Here is an 18,876-nt window from a genome sequence, read left to right on the forward strand (position 1 = left end):
TTTTATTTTTATTAATCAATTAGTGGTTTGAATCATAAATTGTCAGAAAATGGTAGAAAATGGTGAAAAATGTTGGTCACTGTTTCCCAAAGCCCAAGGTGATATTGTCATGTCAGAGATATTCAGTTAACTGTCATAGAGAATTAAAGAAACCAGGAAATATTCACATTTGAGAAGCTAAAATCACAGAATTTGGATTTTTTTTCTATTAAAAAATGACTCAAAATGCTTAATCGATTATCAAAATAGTTGGCGATAAATGTAATAATCGTTATTCATATATATGCATACTTAAAAACTAAAAAATAAAGAAAATTAATGTTCAAAATGTTCTGTCAAAAAGGTTGTATCATAAACCGATACCTATATAGACCAGTGTACTTGTGATAGGCCATTGTCGGCAATATATCAATTTATTGATCTAGCTCTAGTGAAATCAGAAACTTGGGACATTTCAGGCAAAAACATGATCGGTTATCAAACTACTTAGCAAGTCATTCAATTGTTGAGCTGCATCAGTTAGTCGATTAAATGCTAATCGACTAACTGATGCAGCTCTAAACCAGTTGTTACACCCAGCCTTGAGCAACAAATGAACTTTTACCAATAGGCATGTCCCGATACAACTTTTTCACTTCCGATACGATACCGATATTGCAGCCTTGTGTACTGGCCGATACCGATATCGATCCGATACGATATCAGCACGAATCATACATACTTTTATTACTTATTTTGTAGTGTGGAATGTTAGAAAAGACTTGATCAAGTGATGTTACTCAAACAGAGAACAATAGTCAGCAACCAGAGTCACATATAGATAGAAGTGCTGGAGCGGAAAATGGACTGATTATCGGAGCGCTTATATCGGAGAGTTTAGATGCAGTCCGATAAAAATCCGATATCAGTGTCGGATCGGGACACCCCTATTTACCAATATTTTTTGTTATGAGGTTGCAGTTTGTGGGCCACTGAATTTTAAAAAAAGTCTGCAACTGCACTTGAAACTGGTCTTGAAACTGTTGAGCCCACCACTAGAGGGAGTAGACAGTTTTCCTAGACACAGGTGAATCCATGCAGTTTATATCCTACATGGGAATATTTAGTGTTGAACACACAGAGCACTAACCTGTCCGTGTTATAACTTGCTAATTTTTCTACACAACACTTTAGGAATTAATTTGATAAGGATGCATTGTTGTAAATACATGTATGAGTTTGAAGTGAGGGCTGCTGGCGGTTCATTCATGCCTGCAGACAGCAGCAGCAGCAGCAGCGGCAGCGCGGCGGCTTTAAGACAATCCGGGCATCTCTTCAAGTCTGTGGATGACATCATTGATATTGTCAATGGTGTAAACTGAGGAGAGGAGGGCTGGCTGGGAGGGTGGGGGTGTGTGAGGGGGGAGACAGAGAGAGGAGAGCAGCCACAGAAGAGAGAGAGAAGGACCTCAGTGTGTCTGGTTTCGGCGTTTTTCCTCAAAAAAAAAAAAAAAAATCGTGACAGTGAGAATCTTCCAGAGTCGCCGGGCTCGACTCGGATTATTATTGGTTTTTTTTTTAGGGTCTTTTTCTGGGGGTTCGGGTCACAGACCTCCGAGGTTATGAGCCGTCCGAAGCCGCGTCGGTGCGTCGCTGTCCAGGGTCCTGAGTGAGACAGAGCCAGCGGGCGACCACGGAGCCTGACACAACCCGGTGAGGAGGAGGAGGAGGAGGAGGAGGAGGTGGAGAAGGTGGGGTGGAGGGGGTGTATGTTGGCTAGCGTCTGGAGATGTGTGTGTTAGTGTGTGATGGCGTGTGTGGGTTCGAACAAATCGAGTCCGAATAGAGTCGTGTTGGGGCGGGGAGGTCCTACCTGTGTATGTGGAGGGTGCGGTTATGGGAATTATCACCACATTTGATGGTCAGTGAGGGATGGACGGTGTGTTTTTTGGACTCAGCGCCTTCCCTTATCTCCTCTCTTGTGGTATCTGGGGCAGCTGCATGAAGTATCCTCTCTGAAAACATCACGTCTTGCCTGTTTTTGCGGTGCTTTGCAGCAATAGTGGCTCTCAGTTTTGTAACAGTGGCTCTTAGGAGGCTGTGAGAGGAGCTGAGCTGGAGAGACCTGAGGTAAAGGCTTTGGTGATGTGCAGCATTGACTTGCTCTGCCTTATTTTCCCTGGTCGGGGTGTATGTAGGTCTATGATGCAGCCAAGACTAGAAAAATGAACTTAGTCAGCAACGTTTTGTCAGAGGTGGATTTAGTCATTTTGGGGCCTAAAGCAAGCACGCAAGCATGGGGCCCTCCACAGCCCCTTTACTACCCCTTTTCAACATTTGATGAATTATAAGTCATACAATTACATTTTTCATTTATGGTGGAGTGCAGTGGATGAATTGAGGAGTATCGCAGCCTTAGGGAATATTTTGAAGTTGAAGAAGTTGTTCAGTAGTCTGGTGGTGTGGCAGTGGATACTTATGTACCTCTTGCCAGATGGCAGCACGCTGAACAGGCTGTGGCCGGGGTGGGTATGTCTTTTAGTTTCCTCTGGTTTGCTCTCATTCAGCACCACTAGGGTCGCAGGAGTAGATACTTCTGTATCTCTTGCCAGATGGCAGCAGGGTGAACAGGCGTTAGCTGAGGTAGGTATTATCTTTTAGTATCTTCCTGCCTTTTTTTTAAATCACCGCTGGGGTAGCTTCAGTCAATTTTTCAACATTCTGTTCACTACTGTCTTTCTGAATCATTTCTGCAAATGCACAGCAAGGATGAAATTATCACCGCATTTGATGGCCTGTTAGGGTCGAACTGTTTTTTTTGCAAATATCACCTTCCCCTATTTCCTCTCATGTGGTATCTGGGGCAACTGCATGAAGTATTCTCTCTGAATGTCTTGGTTGTTTTTGTAGTACTTGGCAGCAATAGTGGCTCTCAGTTTTGTAGCACTGGCTCTCAAAAGGCTGTGAGAGGAGATGAGCTGGAGAGACCTGAGTAAAGGCTTTGGTGATGTGCAGCAGGGTCTTACTTTCCCTGGGTGGTGTGTATGTAGGTCTACAATGCAGCCAAGACTAGAAAATAGTAAAAGAAGTAAGATTCAGTCATTTTGGGGCTTAAAGGAAACACAGGTATGGGGCCCCCACAGTTATAAATCAGAAAATTATACTTTCATGTATGGTGAAGTGTGGTGGATGAATTGAGGAGTATCACAGCCTCAGGAAAGAAGTTGCTCTGTAGCCTATTGGTATGGAAGTGGATACTTCTGTATCTCTTGCCAGGTGGCACCGCGAGCAACAGCAGCACTTAAAATTAAGGATATCCAATTGCCCAAGGGACACTAAAAATAGCACTTGGGGCGCAAAGAGAGACGTATCAGTACAAATGAAATTATTATGAAATATATATCATTTTTCTTTGACATTGTTATGTGTTCAAATTAGAAAATGTGAGGTGGCACGGACACAAGCTTTGTGCTTTAGTGACAAAAAGAATGACAACTGATTGTGACCAAACAACAAGGATGATTCAGTTTTTATTCAGATATAAATTCAGGGGACAGCTAGCAGAACTTTCGTAGTCAATTATGGATCAGAGTGAGTCAATGAAATGATGCATCTTACTGAAACAAAGCTATTAAACTAGATTTATAATGTAGAATGAACAAACAATCTGGAACAATGGATGTTATGTCTGGGACAGTTTAAAGTAGAATTTGGGACAGTTGTGGGACACAGAGGATAAAGATCAAGCCTTGGTAACAGGCTGTGGCTGGGTTGGATGTTGTCTTTTAGTATCCTCTGGCTTCCTCCTTTTGTCAGCACCACAGGGGGGAGATTGACAGAATTTTTCAACAATGCGTACACAACACCAAGCTTTTTCTTTACATTAGTTGGCAGCTGTATTCCTGAGTCATTTTAGGATGCTCAGAAAGATCCTCCAGATAGTCCAAGTTAGTGGGGAGGCCCTGAAACACTGAATTAAGCATTGTGATGGCATTCGGGGGAGGGACATACTATTAGGCAAAGGTTGGCAACAGCCAAGTCCCCAAAAAATGTCTTATAAATATAGGTTAAGAAAGAGGTTTCTTGTTTGTTTGTTTTGGTTGTTTTACATTTCGCTAATTATGTCTTTCACAAAAATTTCCATACACTAAAATGGCATCAGAATGCTTAATCCATGCATGTCTCAGGGCCTCTCTTACTAACTTGGACTGTTCCATGTTATTACTGTGCATTTGTGGAACTCAGACCAGCCAACTCAATTAAACAAATGACTTGGCATGTTGTACAGACCACTGAAAAGCAAGGCAAAGCTATTCATATAGCTTAAAACAGGAAGCTGGAGGATAGTAGGAGACAATACCCACACTAGCCAGTGCCAAGAGATGTAGAAGTACTCACTGCTGTACCACCATTGCCATTTGCCATGCCATTTTTATATGTGGACTTTTTTGAAAGACACAATTAGAGAAAAGTTAAGAAAAAAAACTCAAACTTAAACTTATGAGTATGAGGTGTTGTATGGGACTCTTGGTAGCTTGGGGCCTATGGGAATTGCTGCTCAGTGGTTTGCCCCCCACCACCACCACGTTTAGTTCAGTGTCAAACTGGCTTGTGTTGAAAAAAAAAAACAAAGCCCTCAGTCTTTTCCTACTTTTAAGTCCTATTTCGTGGCTGTTCACACAGAGATTGGGTGAGGAAAACATGACTCATTCGGATTTCGTCAGGGGACTCCAGTCAGAAACTGGGAGTTTATGCAAATCTCTTGTACACAACAGGACCAGACTCCCTTGAAGTTCTTTGGGAAGAGTGTGTGAGATGCTGATCCAGCCCCCCTGCCCCTTCCCTGCAGCTCTGAATAAATCATGTTATACAACTCCACGCTCTGTTCTTCTTCTTTGCTCTCACCTTCTCCCCATGCACTTTATAAACACTTCATTGGCCTACATTGTTGTCCTCGGAGATACCAGAATTTATTATTGCGTCCTCTGAAGGTGTAACAGCTCTAACTCAACAAAACATGGCTGGTGGGAGCAGAGTGGTTGCATTAGATCCAGTGTAGTGAAAATATGTTTCTTCTGCAGTGGGCTTAGTCACATGTAGTCCAGGCAATTTATCCAAAAGTGTGGGTCAACCTCACACAAATTGCAACATAAACAAACGCAACAGATTTTGTCTTCTCATTGTATTCTCAAGTCTTCTTATGACAGGAAAGTTTTGAAAATTGCCGAAATACGATCCTGCTAAAATGCCGGTTTCAGTATAGGCATTTTGTGAGAAAAAAGGGTGAACCTCACACAAATTACAACAGAAAATTTGACAAATATTTATCACACATAAACATCTTCTCTATAACATATAAAATGTCCTTAGAGATCCAAGTGGTGGTTCTTAAAATAATCATTGAAATAAGTGTCCCTATATCAGTAGTTGTATGCATGGCTATATAAACAGTGGTATGATTAACATAAATTAATTATTTAAATATCACTTAAATAACACTTTTATATTACTTTCATAATATAAAATTTCGTAATAATGATATTAATAACAATACTACTACTACTACTACTACTACTACTAATAATAATAATAATAATAATAATAATAATAATACAGCTTATTTGTATAGCAACTATCAAAACCATCATCGCAAAGTGCTTTACATATAAAATGCACTGTGTAACTGAGAAAATTATTTTTTAAAAAGCCTTACTGCAAGAAAACAAACAGATTTGGTCATTTTGACCCATTTATGCATCTGAGGTTTAAGATTTTCCTTCTGTACATTTTGCATCCGACTCCATGTCCCATGTAAAACAGTTTCCAGTTAATTGTGGGCAACACTGAACCTATTGTGTGGACATCAGACAAGAAGACATACATGGCATTACATATATAAAAATAACATTTTTATGAGACTAGAACAGTTGAAAGAGTTTCTCTTGCAGTTTGTGTGGGATCATGTCTTATAATGCCTGTACTAATAAAGTCACTTCATGGCTGAAAATGAGCAACATTTTCCTTCCTGGTTCCAGTGATTCAACTCAGGCTGCACTGCACTACGTCACTGTCGTGGCTCGGTAATATTCACTTTTCATTCTTCCTCATCTCATCTAAGCTCCCAGTTTCATTTTCTTTCATGGTACAGCAGCCCCAGGGCTCATAGCGTTGTGTTCAAAGTCCGCAGCTTTGCACCACCGTCCTTTAACTCTATTGATCACCAGTGATTGATGACAGCTCTGTGTGTGTTTGTATCTGCGTGTGTCTACCCACTCCAGTGAGTTGAAGACCTCAGGAGCCATGGAGTTGAGGGTGGGGAACAAGTACCGCCTCGGGAGGAAGATAGGGAGCGGATCCTTTGGAGATATTTACCTTGGTGAGAATTTTACATTTCACGGGCCAAAAGACCCTTTAAGTGTTGGAAATGACTGATTTGTTGTAACTACATCTCTTGTATGTCTCCTTGAAGGGTCGAACATCGCTACAGGAGAGGAAGTTGCCATCAAACTGGAATGTGTGAAGACCAAACACCCACAGCTCCACATCGAGAGCAAATTCTACAAGATGATGCAGGGCGGAGGTAAGACGCACTAAGAGGTGTTTCAGGGTTTTTCAAAGCTTTACTAGGGGGCACTGAGAGGCAGTGAAGAGTTTAAGGGTCACTGTGGGGTGTTTAAGACCGGTGAGGAGTATTAACAGTGATTACATGTGTTTAGGAGGCACTGCAGTGCATTTAGGGACATTTCAGGACATTTAAGGGCATTCAAGGGCCGAAAGCCGAAAGCCATTCTAACTGGAGAGAAGGAGCATTTAAGTCAGTTTAGGGTTGTTGAGAGGTATTTATCGTCATCCAGTACCACTGAAGTGTAGTCATGGCTGTTGAGAGGCGTTGACGTGTGCTGATGCCTTGCGGGTTCATGATAATAGAAGACTATTGATCCTGGATGGTAAATTCACATGTAGCAGCAGCACAGAGACAGAAAGCAAATTAAGAACTACTTGAATAAAATAAATAAACAATTAACTATGAAACAGGGAAACAGTAAAACCTATATACTTAGAGCTTGGTATCCAACTACAGTACTTTTATGGCACTAATCAAATCGCTAAAATACTATCAAGTATCAAAAAATGTTTCATCTTTTGAAACCTAAGGAGCAAATCTCATCAACAACACCTTTCACAGTGTTATATCATTATAGATTGTTATACTGTTCTGTTTTTATCTCTAACAAATACATGTAGAGACAATTTTATAAATATATATATATCAATATATATAATAATTCGATATTAAAGTGTTTAGTATTATATATGTATGTACAGTCTATATTACTATGCACTATACAGTAATAATACTCTATTATAAAAGTAATATAAACACATACATTTCCTGCTATTGTAGTGGTAATAGTATAAATTCAGACAGCAAGTGAAGTCAAATAAAGCAGTAAAAATATTATTATAATCTGTGATTACACTACTTAACTCAGCCCTTTGTTTTTACTCACTATTCTGTTTCCTAACCCTCTGATTCCCCTCCTCCTCCTCCTCCTCCTCCCGACAGTGGGAATCCCGTCTATTAAGTGGTGCGGAGCGGAAGGAGACTACAACGTTATGGTAATGGAGCTGCTGGGTCCCAGTCTGGAGGACCTGTTCAACTTCTGCTCCCGCAAGTTCAGTCTGAAAACAGTCCTGCTGCTGGCCGACCAGATGGTGAGACAGACTGACTGACTGCGGTCAACGCTGTAAAACATAGTAGTTCATCAGGGTTTTTTCTGAGATGCAGAAACAATAATTGCCACATAGTCCCTCTGTAGTGAAGAATTACTTTAAAGGGACAGTTCACCCCAAAATCAAAAATACATATTTTTCCCCTGGCCTATAGTGCCATTATCCATCTATATTTTTTGGTTTGAGTTCCAGAATTTTTGAGATATCAGCTGTGGAGATGTCTGCAATGAAACTGAATGGCACTTGGCTTTTGGTATTCAAAGAGCCAAAAAAATACATTTGAAAATTTTGAAACCAGTGTCTGCTTTCAGAAATCATTACCTGGTTACTCAAGATAATCCACAGACCTTGTTGTGAGCAGTTTGATGTCAGAACTATTTTCAGAGAGAAAGTAGTTCTTTTACTCGGTTAGTGGTCATTGGTAAAAGATTGAGAAAAAGAGCGGACCAAGGCAGCTACCTTGGGGAACTCCAGATTCAAACCTTCTTGTAGCTCAAAATCTATTCAAGTCCACAGACTGCATTTTGGTTGTCAAATGACTTTTCTTTCAGCTTACAGCATTTGTACTGAAACCATATGCCAAGTGTTTGTTGTTGTAGATGATAGTCAGTTCCATCAAAAGCAGAACTAAAATCAAGCCAACAATTTTTTGTATCATCTGTTTGGCTCAGCTAAAATGAACTATCATTTACGCCAACTCAGTGAACCGTCAGGGTTCAAGGCACCAAAGACTGAGACACAATAGATAAACAGTGATAATTATAGATAAAGGAAAGATACACGTGAAATTTAAAAAGACTACAGTTGTCTAAATGTGCACCTTTGCTTGCTTGCACATAATGCACTAAAGTCAACCTCAGGCTGAGAAGTTACACAGCTTTCAATAAATGGCTGTGGCTATTTTTAGACTGGAACTAAATGGATCATTTGAAATCGGAGAATAATTCTCATTTAAACCTCTGAAGCTTGTTTCCTGGCTCGAGACAAAGCTTATCCCATCACTATCTTCCACCGTTCAGCTCCTCCATAAAAGTCAATTCCAATCTAGGACGTGGAAGCTCCGCAAGACGGCCTAATCCTTGTCGCAGGGGTCATCCTGTGGTGTCTTTTATGAGCCTCTTTAATCCCTCATATGTCATTCTTTAGTCTACACCCAGCACATTTGTTCTTTTTGTCCCATTTTCTCTTTGCAACTTTGACCTGTTTTTCTCATCTCTCTCTCCATCTTTCCTTTCCTTTCCTTTCCTTTCCTTTCCTTTCCTTTCATTTCCTTTCCTTTCCACTCCTCTCTTCTAAAGGGGCAATAACTAAGATTTTAACTGTCCCATAACATAAAATGACCTCTCTATATCTGCAGACAAGCTGACAGGATTATTGATTAAAAATACCAATGACTCAACTATTATTTCACCAGGCAATGAGAACTGAGGTCTTTAAAACTCACTTTCAGTTTGAGACCAAACGCTTTATAACTTTAGGAGTATAAAGACTCTTGGTATTCAGACCAGTAACGATAAGTCATTATGTAAAAGGGAAAGGAAGAAAAGATATATTCCATTTTTTTTTTTTTTTTTTACATTTTCAAACAAAACATCAAATCAGTCTTTTTTTTTTATTGTATTCCACACTGGTCATTTTGTTAAATGCATTAAATAGCTCCCGTATGCTTTGGAGCAATGCATAAAAGATCAATCTATCAATCAATCAATCCCACAGCCGTTGACTTTCACTTGTTTAACTGCAATACTCTGTAAAAATCAGCTCACAGAGATGTGGAACTGGAAGGGTAATCCATCACTGTAAATTTGTTTTTTTTGTCAAAAATTGTAACTGTAGTTTGGTTATATGGTTGTAAGCATGGACTTGTTGGTGCATTCAAGGACACTATGACATTTGAGATATTACAGATACCTGCTTAAGGGCAGTCTTTTAAAAGCAAGAAGCACCCAAATTACACACAGTATGATCATTTATACATTGTTGTATTTAGTTAAATATCCAAAATGTCAATTGATCACCTACTTTGGTTTTCACAAAACCTGATGAGCTGAAACTGTTATTCTCTCACCATCAAACCTTTGTAACCTTATACATGTATTTGGGCTTGGCAAAAAAAAAAAAATGAGATAGTTTGCCGTGTCAGGATAAGAAGTAAAGGGCAAAATTGTAATCGTCATTCCAAAATGAAAAAGCCAGCTAGTGCGGGTCTTCACCATCTATTAACTCTTAGTTTCCCAAACCATCCAACCCTTTCCTGCTGTTTTCCTGAACTTTTCCTGAATTTCATCTGAACTTGAACATTCAGCATGTTATCCATTCTGTTATTTTTATTCCAGTATCTTTGAAATGGACACACATCTAGGTTACTGACCAAACCATGACGTCAGTCCTTGTCCTAGAAACCTTCAACAGCTTATTTTAATATGTGAAATGTGAGGGGAAGAAGAACAACAACATGCACATTTTCAGTCTGTTTGCAATGTAAAATGTTTACAATGTGTGTTTTTTATGATGTTTCAGCACCTCTGAAAAAAAAGAGAAGTAACAAGAAAATATATTGTTATATATTCTTCCTGCTCTCAGATTATTGAGCTGAGTTTGTGCTGACTATAAACATATGTAGCACTCTAGGATCAATGTTTTTTAGATAGATGAAATATATAAAAATGTCAAGGCATGTCAGACTACCTCAGAAGTGCCTGGCAGATCTCAGACTCCAGCAGGATTTGTCTCTTGTGACTACTCCTACTTTATGAAAGTACATCTCTAAGAAATGTTCATCGTGTTTCTGTAATTTTACTGACATATGGCACGCTGAAATGAAACAACTCAGTGACTTCCTAGAAGCTCTAAACCCGAAAACTCATGGTACGCTCTTATTAATTGCATTTTTTTGTTAATGGGCTTTTGTTAATCTCTTCTAAATCCCGTTGCCCCTGTTCCTCTGTGCTCCAGATCAGCAGGATTGAATACATCCACTCCAAGAACTTCATCCACAGAGACGTGAAGCCCGACAACTTCCTGATGGGCCTCGGCAAGAAGGGCAACCTGGTCTACATCATCGACTTTGGCCTGGCCAAGAAATACCGTGACGCCCGAACTCACCAGCACATCCCCTACCGCGAGAATAAGAACCTCACCGGCACCGCCCGCTACGCCTCCATCAACACCCATCTGGGCATCGGTAAGACAGCAGACAGGCAGAGGCTGGCCTAGATATCTGTGTGTGTGAATGTGTGTGTTCTGCTCATCCCGCTGTGGTTTGTGTGTGTGTTCACAGCAGAATGTCAGAACATGTTGCAATATGCATGTTTATTGATCAGGACTGAATTCTCACAACTGCAGCCTCCTTTCCTTCTCACTTCTCCTACTGCCTCTTTCCTTTTCTCCCCCCTCAAACTTTTTCCCCATTTTTTGCATGTTTTCCTCTGTGTTTTCCTCCACAGAGCAGTCAAGGCGAGATGACCTGGAGTCTCTGGGCTACGTCCTCATGTACTTCAACCTGGGCTCTCTGCCCTGGCAGGGGCTCAAGGCTGCCACCAAGAGGCAGAAGTACGAACGGATCAGTGAGAAGAAAATGTCCACCCCCATCGAGGTGCTCTGCAAGGGCTACCCCTGTGAGTAAACAGCTGAAAGACCAGTTTAAATCGAGAGTGAGAGGCTATTTGAAATGTGAAATGAAGCGGGTTTTGTATGGTATGTATTGCAATAGTTGCCAGTCAGCAGTCATCGGTTTAGGTAAACACTATATTTAGAATATTTTCGCTACTGTACTTTCACATCATTCAGGCTTTTTCTGGCAGGAAACCACTGTTATAGAAGCCAAATATCACTCTTTCCAAACCAACCAAACTCCTTTGATGAAATCAGTAATTTTACCTCACAGACCACAGGGCTTTCTGGTCTACCGCTGCCTCGATCTGTTAGTTTGTTTGTGTTATTGTGTAACTTCAGTGTTTCAAAAGGATAGTTAGGATTCACCAAACTCACACAGTAACACAAACAAACTAACAGATCGAGGCAGCAGTGAACCAAGAACTCCTGCGTTCTGTGAGTTAAAATGACTGATTTTGCCTCTGGAGTTTGGCCACTTTGTAGAGGGTGATATTTGCTTCATATCACAGTCTGTTATCCAAAATATTTGTGGGCGTGGTGACCGTCAACCACTGTAAGTAATACACTTAACTATACATGTACCTCATACAATCTCACATAAAATAATCCAGACTATTCCTTTAAAGGAGGCTTTTGCAATATTTCAGTCACATTTTTTTCTTTAAAGGCTCGACACCTGACCTGTCTTTCCTTTAAATCTACTTTGTTTTCTCTCATGTGTTTCCCAGCTGAGTTCTCCACTTACCTAAATTTGTGTCGCTCGCTGCGGTTCGATGACAAGCCGGACTACTCATATCTGAGGCAGCTCTTCAGGAACCTTTTCCACAGGCAGGGCTTCTCCTACGACTACGTCTTTGACTGGAACATGCTGAAGTTTGTGAGTGGCACATCCAGAATTCATATCTGTCACGTTCTGTAAGAGTTATAGCATGTGAGCACCATGCTTTTGCAAACTAGTTCCAGCTTGGAGTTTCGAAAAAAACTTTGCGATTACATTTCTGTCCTTTATCACCTGGAGCACATTCACACCCGCACTGTTCCTCGGTGTTTCAGGGGGCCAGCAGGAACGCAGAGGATGGAGAGAGGGACAGGAGGGAGGGAAAAGAAGGGGAGGAGCGAGCAGGAGGAGGCCAAAGAGGAGCCGGAGGCCGAGCTTTGCCGCCTGGCCCAAACCCTTCAGCAGCCAACAGAGTGAGGAACGAGGTGGACGCTGCTCCGTCCAACCCCGCCACGCGTGGAGTCCAGCAGTCAGGTCAGGATGCTGTTTATGGTCCTGGATGTTTGAAATACAGCCGTCAACAATAATCCGAACTTCATTTCAAGCGTGTGTTTGTGTGTGTGTGTGTGTTTGTGTGTGTGTGTGCAGGTAACCGCTCTCCTCAGGCAGGCAGAGCAGAGCGAGCCGAGCGAGAGAGGAAGGTGGCCATGAGGCTTCATCGCGGGGCCCCCGCCAACGTCTCCTCCTCCGACCTCACTGCACGCCTCGACCAATCACGCATCACTGCGTCACAGGTGGGAAGTTTGTGGCTTCACGGGTTCAATGATATTTTATTATGAAGGAAGTAACAGCATGTTTTATGTGCATCAGCTGCTTCAGCTGAGACTGTCCTCATCTAATACATTCAGATTAAAGGGCCAGTCCATTATTTTTGGTTTTTGTGATATTTTGATATAATTCTGTAGCTTCCAAGTATTGTTCCTTTTATATTCAAATCTAAACAAATACCCAAAATGCCGTTTTTCCAAACCCTTCTGAAAACATTTTATTTCGTAACCTGATGTATGTTTTTGGGTGATGACGTTGCTACATATAAACCCCCAAGGCTGAGGGAGGGGAGAGCATCAGTGCTGTAACTTACATAGGTGGAGGTTTATAGAACATCGTGGTGAGAAAAAGTCCCTGTCATCACCAGCTGCAACAGCAAATTACATGTTTTATATTTAATATATATAGAGGGAAATGACATGTCATTGCTGTAATCTGTCATTTTGAACAGACAATATACTGACATCACTGGACTAATTCACAAATGCAAATTTCTTTAGTCTGGAATCTCTCAATTAATTTTCGATTTCCAAGGGGCATTATCAACAGGCGCAGACCTAAATGCTTTTGGACTTAATTGGACAGACCTACAACCAATCTTGGTTCACATTTGATCTGCACTGCTTAGTTTGGCAGTTTGAGATTTGTGAGCCTGGTGTTTTAATTTGCAAATTAAATAAAGGGTTGTGATTTGCCCTAAGAGATCCAGAATGGGTTGAAAACGGAGGATGTATCTGCTAAGAGTGTCAGATTCTGATTTTGATTATTGAAATACAAACTTGTTTCAATCGATTTTCAGTTTAATATTGAAATTGTGACACCTCGAGTATCTGCCATGAGCTCGCAGATTTGTCTGGTTCCCAAGCTAATGGTTTCCAGATACAGTGATGCCCTGATTTTTCCTCTAGTGCATGTGCTTTTTTTTTAATTCATCCCATTCTTTTAGAACCAAATACCTACCAAACTGTAGTGACTTTCCCTCCAGCTTCAGCTGCACTTTATGTTCATTAATAATAAGCAAATGTTAACATGCTAACATGCTAAACTAAGAGTGTAAATGGTAAAGGTTATTTCTACTTAGTATCAATGTGTTAGTATTGGCATTGTGAGGATGTTTGCAAGATGATGTTAGCATTTAGCTCAAAGCACTGCTGTTTCTAAGTACAGCCTCACAGAGCTGTTAGCATGGCTGCAGCCTCAACTATAAATAAACTGCAGCTCTCTTTTCTCTTTTCTACTCTCTCTTCTTGTGTAGCATTATTGCTTTTTGTGAATAAAATGCATCAGAAGGATTTTCATGACCTTGAACTGCTGACGGTGCTGGATTCTCTGTTACGCTTACAACTCATGTTGATGCAAATTCATTATTCATGAAGTGAAACACTGGATCTGGGAAAATATTCAGACATCATCTACTGATAATTACCACCACAGAGATATTCATGTGAAGAGTTTTTGTTCCTGTGCAGTTTAAGTCTGGCATGATATAAACACAGAATAGACTAATCCACCGAGGCCGGCTCCTCATACCCCAAAGCCTCTTTATCATTTGTAATTGGACTCTCTCCACTGCCTCTTCATTTATTAGGGATCATGTCTGCATCCTGCAGTAATGGCAGCAGCTATCCTAAATATCCAGACTGATTACACTGCATCTTTACATCATGCACTATAATATTTTGGTGGAGGAGACGATCCAAATTCAGATAGATACAACCTCAATTTACACTATACAGTCTGAATTTACATAAATTAGCTGTGATGTAGACAAAACAGGGACTTTTGTGTATTATCCTCCTGTGATCTTGACAGTTGCAAATAGCACAGTGCTCTTCAGTAACCACTGATTGCACCAGTGAATACAGTGACTGAGTATTGGTTTTCTGATTTGACCTCTAAATCTTTAGTAAGCTTATGTGCTTTTGTTTCTTTCTGAAATTACTCATCATCTGATTTTCTCCTATGCTAGCAGCAACTTTTGTGAAGAGGAAGAACTCTAACAGATCACATGTAGCTATATCTTGAACCACCAGAGAACTAAACTTAGGAGGAGAATCACAAGCAGGTTTTGGTGTGGGGAGAGCTCAGATTTTAAACACAGTGTATTCTTCAGGTTTCTGTCTTTGATCTGCTTCGAGCTTCTCATCTTTCCTCCACTTTCAGGTCAGTGTGCCGTTTGAACATCTGGCAAAGTGAGGTCCTCCTGGCTGGCCTGCAGGTCAGTGGCAGGTATAGACATATCACACACACACACACACACACACACACACACACATCCAGGTCTTCTGCCCTTGATGTTCCCTGAGGCTGCACTCTTCGTATTCAGGCAGAAAAGGGAAAAAGAAACTGGTTGCTATTCAGCCAAAAGAAGTGAACTTGTGTCCAAATAGCCAGCAATGAGATGTTGCTTTTTTTTTTTTTTTTTTTTACAGTAATATAAGCCAAGTTAAAAGACAATAGGAGGCGTAGCATTTAACATTTGCTCTCATCTCTCACACAATCGTGATGAAAAGTTTTTTTTCTTTTAGGATTAAAAAGTTTTAATTGTATGATTGCTGCTGCAGTTTAAAGCAATGCAGCCACAAAAGATGTTTTTCATTGTGTAAGAAATGCATGTGTGGCCATAAAACTGAGTGTTCACAAACTAGCTGGCTATGTTTTGATTACAGCTACGAGAAGGAACTTGGATATTTTGATGATTTTGGAGGCCACTGTGGACAAAAGCAGTAGTGTTTTCACAAAATCAACCACAAAATATAATGTCAAAAATATCTGAATCCCCTCCTGCTTCTTTTTAACTGGCTAGCATATGACTCGCTAACTTTGCCTAGGGGACTGTAAACACAGGCTTGTTTCATCTGATTTCAAGGCAAATCCAACCCAGTGGCAAACATTAAGGATAACATACAAAAATAGCCGATCTTCTTGGTGATGGTTTGTAGGTCATAACGAGGCCCCAGTATTAAATTGAGATTGTTTCATAACCAGTTAAAAACTCCTTGTAGTTGGTTTAAGCTATCCTGAAAAATGTAGAAAATCCCTCAAAAGCTAATTACAACATAAAACAAAAACTCTAATAAACTAAACACCATAGAACTAATGGACTGAACCTACCAGTGTCACAGTAGCAGCACAGAAATATTTGAAGGTGGACAATCAATCAACAACGATGGCAGTAAATAATGACCATTTTGTAACAACCAGTTTTTAAAGACTAATATCTTCAGTAGGAATGAATATTCTTTGAGCCACAGTAGGAAATAGTTGATGATATATATTATAATCGATTCATAATCGATTAATCGTTGCAGTTCATTTTAATTCTTTCCTAAACTGAAAAGTGACATTTCTCTTCCTTGTTTTGTTTCTTGTGTTTCAGCAGCTGCAGGGTATCAAATACCCCTTAACTTTTCAAATGGATGAATGAAAACATGAGTGAGTGGAGGAGGACGAGAGGAGCGGGCCCTTTGAAGCGGGATCGAGGCCATCCGTGTGTCTGTCGGTATGCTGTGTGAACACTGGTGACCGGGAAGAGTCAAAGGAAACACTGACATGATGGAAAACCAGTGGGACAAACTAACTCTTGGCTGGAATTGGTTGATACTGCTTTTTGGGGGGTTGCGGACGGAGGGGGAAGCGGGTGAAACAAACACACAGGCCCCGCCCCTTCTTTACTCATATTCACCTGCCCATCGACTCAGAGGCTCAACTTGCAAAAAAACAACATCAAAGTGCACAAAACGGACTAAATTTCAGTTATTCTGTGGTTTACACCTGTGATTAAATACGAAAAGAAAAAAAAAATCAACTATCAACCTGCTAACGTTTGAGAGCTACATCTGCTGCTTATGGTGTTCTTGATTATAAATAAATATGTAAACGGACACAGAAACAAAAAGTGTATTCAGGCCTACAATAGATGAGACAAAAGAACGCTTGAAAATGGACCAAGGAGAGGATCAGAGGTGGTGAATGAATGTGAGTGAGTTTGTGGATGGGAGCGAGGCTGCTTTTTGCCAATAAATGTCAGTGTCTGTCTGTGCGTTATCGTCTTAAATGTTCGTTTAGCTGTTAGCTTTGCTTTAGAGAGTCTGAGGAAAGGAGCGATGTAGGAGGGCGAACAGAAAACTAGTCCCCAATTAAAACTTCCTCTTCGTCAGCACACTTGCTCATTGAATGTGAAAGGAGGAGGAGGAGGAGGAGGAGGAGGAAGATTAAAAGGGAGGATTGTATGATATGATAAAGCCTTAGTCCAGCTTGTAACTCCAGGTATGAAAAGACTTGAGAAAGTTGTAAGATCTTGGTGGTGAACAAGTCTGGTGTTACATTTGTATTTTTGTTCTTTTGCTTTTTATGATCCATGTAAAATGTGTAGATAACTTTTGCCAGAATGTGACAGATTGTTTAAAGATGGAGCTGGAGAGAAGAGTACTGCTAATTTCCTGACAGCCCCGGGGTGGGGGTTGGGGGAGGGGGAGGGAGGGGAATGCGAAGAAGAAATTTTTAGCAATAACCTTTAGAGTCCGCCACAAGTGTGTGTGTTTTGGTTTCCACTGTGGCAGGCAATGACAGAAAGGTCCTTGTTAATATTTCGAGGAGGAGTTTTGACCCCGGGCCTGTCAGGATGGACGGGTGAGCTGTCTGATGTCCTGTACATTTCTTTACCATGCTTCAACTTTATTACTATGATATTTGTGTATATTTTCTGAATCAATAAAAATATACACAGCTTACACAGACTTCTAAGACTATGTTTCAGTTGACTGAAAAATACTCGAGCACTCGTATTTATCATGTGATGCTGTATATATTTTATTTGTTTTAGTATGGATTCTACACTGTAAAAAAGCAGAACATTATTTGTTTTAACTAAAAAAGTTAGTGTCCTCACTGCTTTGAGTTTTTTGACTGAAATTGAAAAGACCAGTTGAACTAATCTTTTAATGACTCAAAAAAAACTGCTCTAGTCAAAGAAAAACTATAAAAAATAAAGGTCTCTGGAGAGTTTTAACTCAAACAGTGCATGCTGGGACGTCTGCTCACTGATCATGCTTCTGGAAACTTAATTTAATGAGTTGATCGAACTCTGTACTATTCCATTCATTCAACTCAAGTTCAATCCCACAGACTTCAAGTTGGAAGAATCCATACTTACCAGATCTGAGATGTTCTGAAAATAGATTAAAACAAGTTTGCATGTTTGCATTAGATTAAAGAGAAAAGATTAGTTGTTTTGAATTCCTGTATGATTTTTACTGTGTAGCCCTTAACCTCTTGAAATTTGATTTGACACATTTTACACTCTACTAACTTGATTTCTGTCTCTATTTTTGAATAATTGCGCCACCAGATTTTGATTCTTCACTGAACTAACTTTATACTGAGACAATGTCTGATGTTACACCTGTGCTTTTCCTGCAATGACAAGTCAAAATGTAGACCTTTTCCACTGCAGCCATATTGCAGGGTGAACACAGGTGTTACCAATGATAATAATTAAGGTCCTGTACCATTTAGTGTAGCAGAGCCTTTCCAGTAAACCAAAATGCACACTAGCAGCACCCTGAGTCTGTTTGGCCTGACTGATACACAACTTTAATTAGTATCATTGGTAACACCTGTGTTTACACTTCAACATGGCTGCCATTGAAAAAGGTCTGTTAACACAGGGCCAGAGGCAATGCAAGTTTCCTCGTATTACACCTTTCAACAACAAGGCAATTCAAAGTGATTTACATAAGACTGGAAGGCATAAAAAAGAAACACAGGGCAGTATAAAAAAGAGACCTGTTCCAAACCAGCTGAGACTGGATAGTTAGGATTTTAGAAAAGCTGAAACTGGAAACTCCACATGCCTAAGAAATTTCTGATCAACACCAAAGGTCTGTAAAATGTTCTTACTATTTAACCAAAAATTATATATTTTATATTTTACCCATTCGTTTAACTTGTAAAAGCACATTTTAATTCCCTACATTATGCCCTTACTATACAGTATAACT

The 18,876-nt window shown here is 40.3% G+C and overlaps 1 protein-coding gene across 4 annotated transcripts; it reads left to right on the forward strand.

Annotated features, from left to right (window-relative positions):
• The first annotated feature begins 1,321 nt into the window (after nucleotides 1-1,321).
• Nucleotides 1,322-17,344, forward strand: csnk1e (casein kinase 1, epsilon). 4 transcript variants are annotated; one of them, XM_084740747.1, is made up of 11 exons: nucleotides 1,322-1,692; nucleotides 6,258-6,355; nucleotides 6,449-6,559; nucleotides 7,547-7,695; nucleotides 10,669-10,897; nucleotides 11,160-11,330; nucleotides 12,057-12,205; nucleotides 12,382-12,580; nucleotides 12,695-12,840; nucleotides 15,038-15,092; nucleotides 16,257-17,344. In XM_084740747.1, the coding sequence occupies exons 2-10, from the start codon at nucleotides 6,280-6,282 to the stop codon at nucleotides 15,068-15,070; spliced, it is 1,263 nt and encodes a 420-aa protein (XP_084596873.1). In that variant the 5' UTR covers nucleotides 1,322-1,692; nucleotides 6,258-6,279; the 3' UTR covers nucleotides 15,071-15,092; nucleotides 16,257-17,344. The 4 variants fall into 4 exon arrangements, with proteins under 4 accessions (XP_084596873.1, XP_084596872.1, XP_084596871.1 ...); XM_084740746.1 differs by having other exon boundaries at nucleotides 1,324-1,692; nucleotides 15,038-15,103; XM_084740745.1 differs by having other exon boundaries at nucleotides 1,324-1,692; nucleotides 16,254-17,344.
• Nucleotides 17,345-18,876: the final 1,532 nt, after the last annotated feature.

Source organism: Lutjanus erythropterus, chromosome 17, assembly GCF_056507025.1.
Source record: "Lutjanus erythropterus isolate fLutEry1 chromosome 17, fLutEry1.hap2, whole genome shotgun sequence".
In the NCBI taxonomy this organism is placed as follows: domain Eukaryota; kingdom Metazoa; phylum Chordata; class Actinopteri; order Lutjaniformes; family Lutjanidae; genus Lutjanus; species Lutjanus erythropterus.

Bases quoted from the DNA above. Each gene is read 5' to 3' on its own strand.
- csnk1e (XM_084740747.1), top strand. From the start codon at position 6,280: ATGGAGTTGAGGGTGGGGAACAAGTACCGCCTCGGGAGGAAGATAGGG. The intron at 11,331-12,056 runs GTGAGTAAACAG...TGTGTTTCCCAG, and splicing joins GCTCTGCAAGGGCTACCCCT to CTGAGTTCTCCACTTACCTA. The intron at 12,841-15,037 runs GTGGGAAGTTTG...CTCCACTTTCAG, and splicing joins CACGCATCACTGCGTCACAG to GTCAGTGTGCCGTTTGAACA.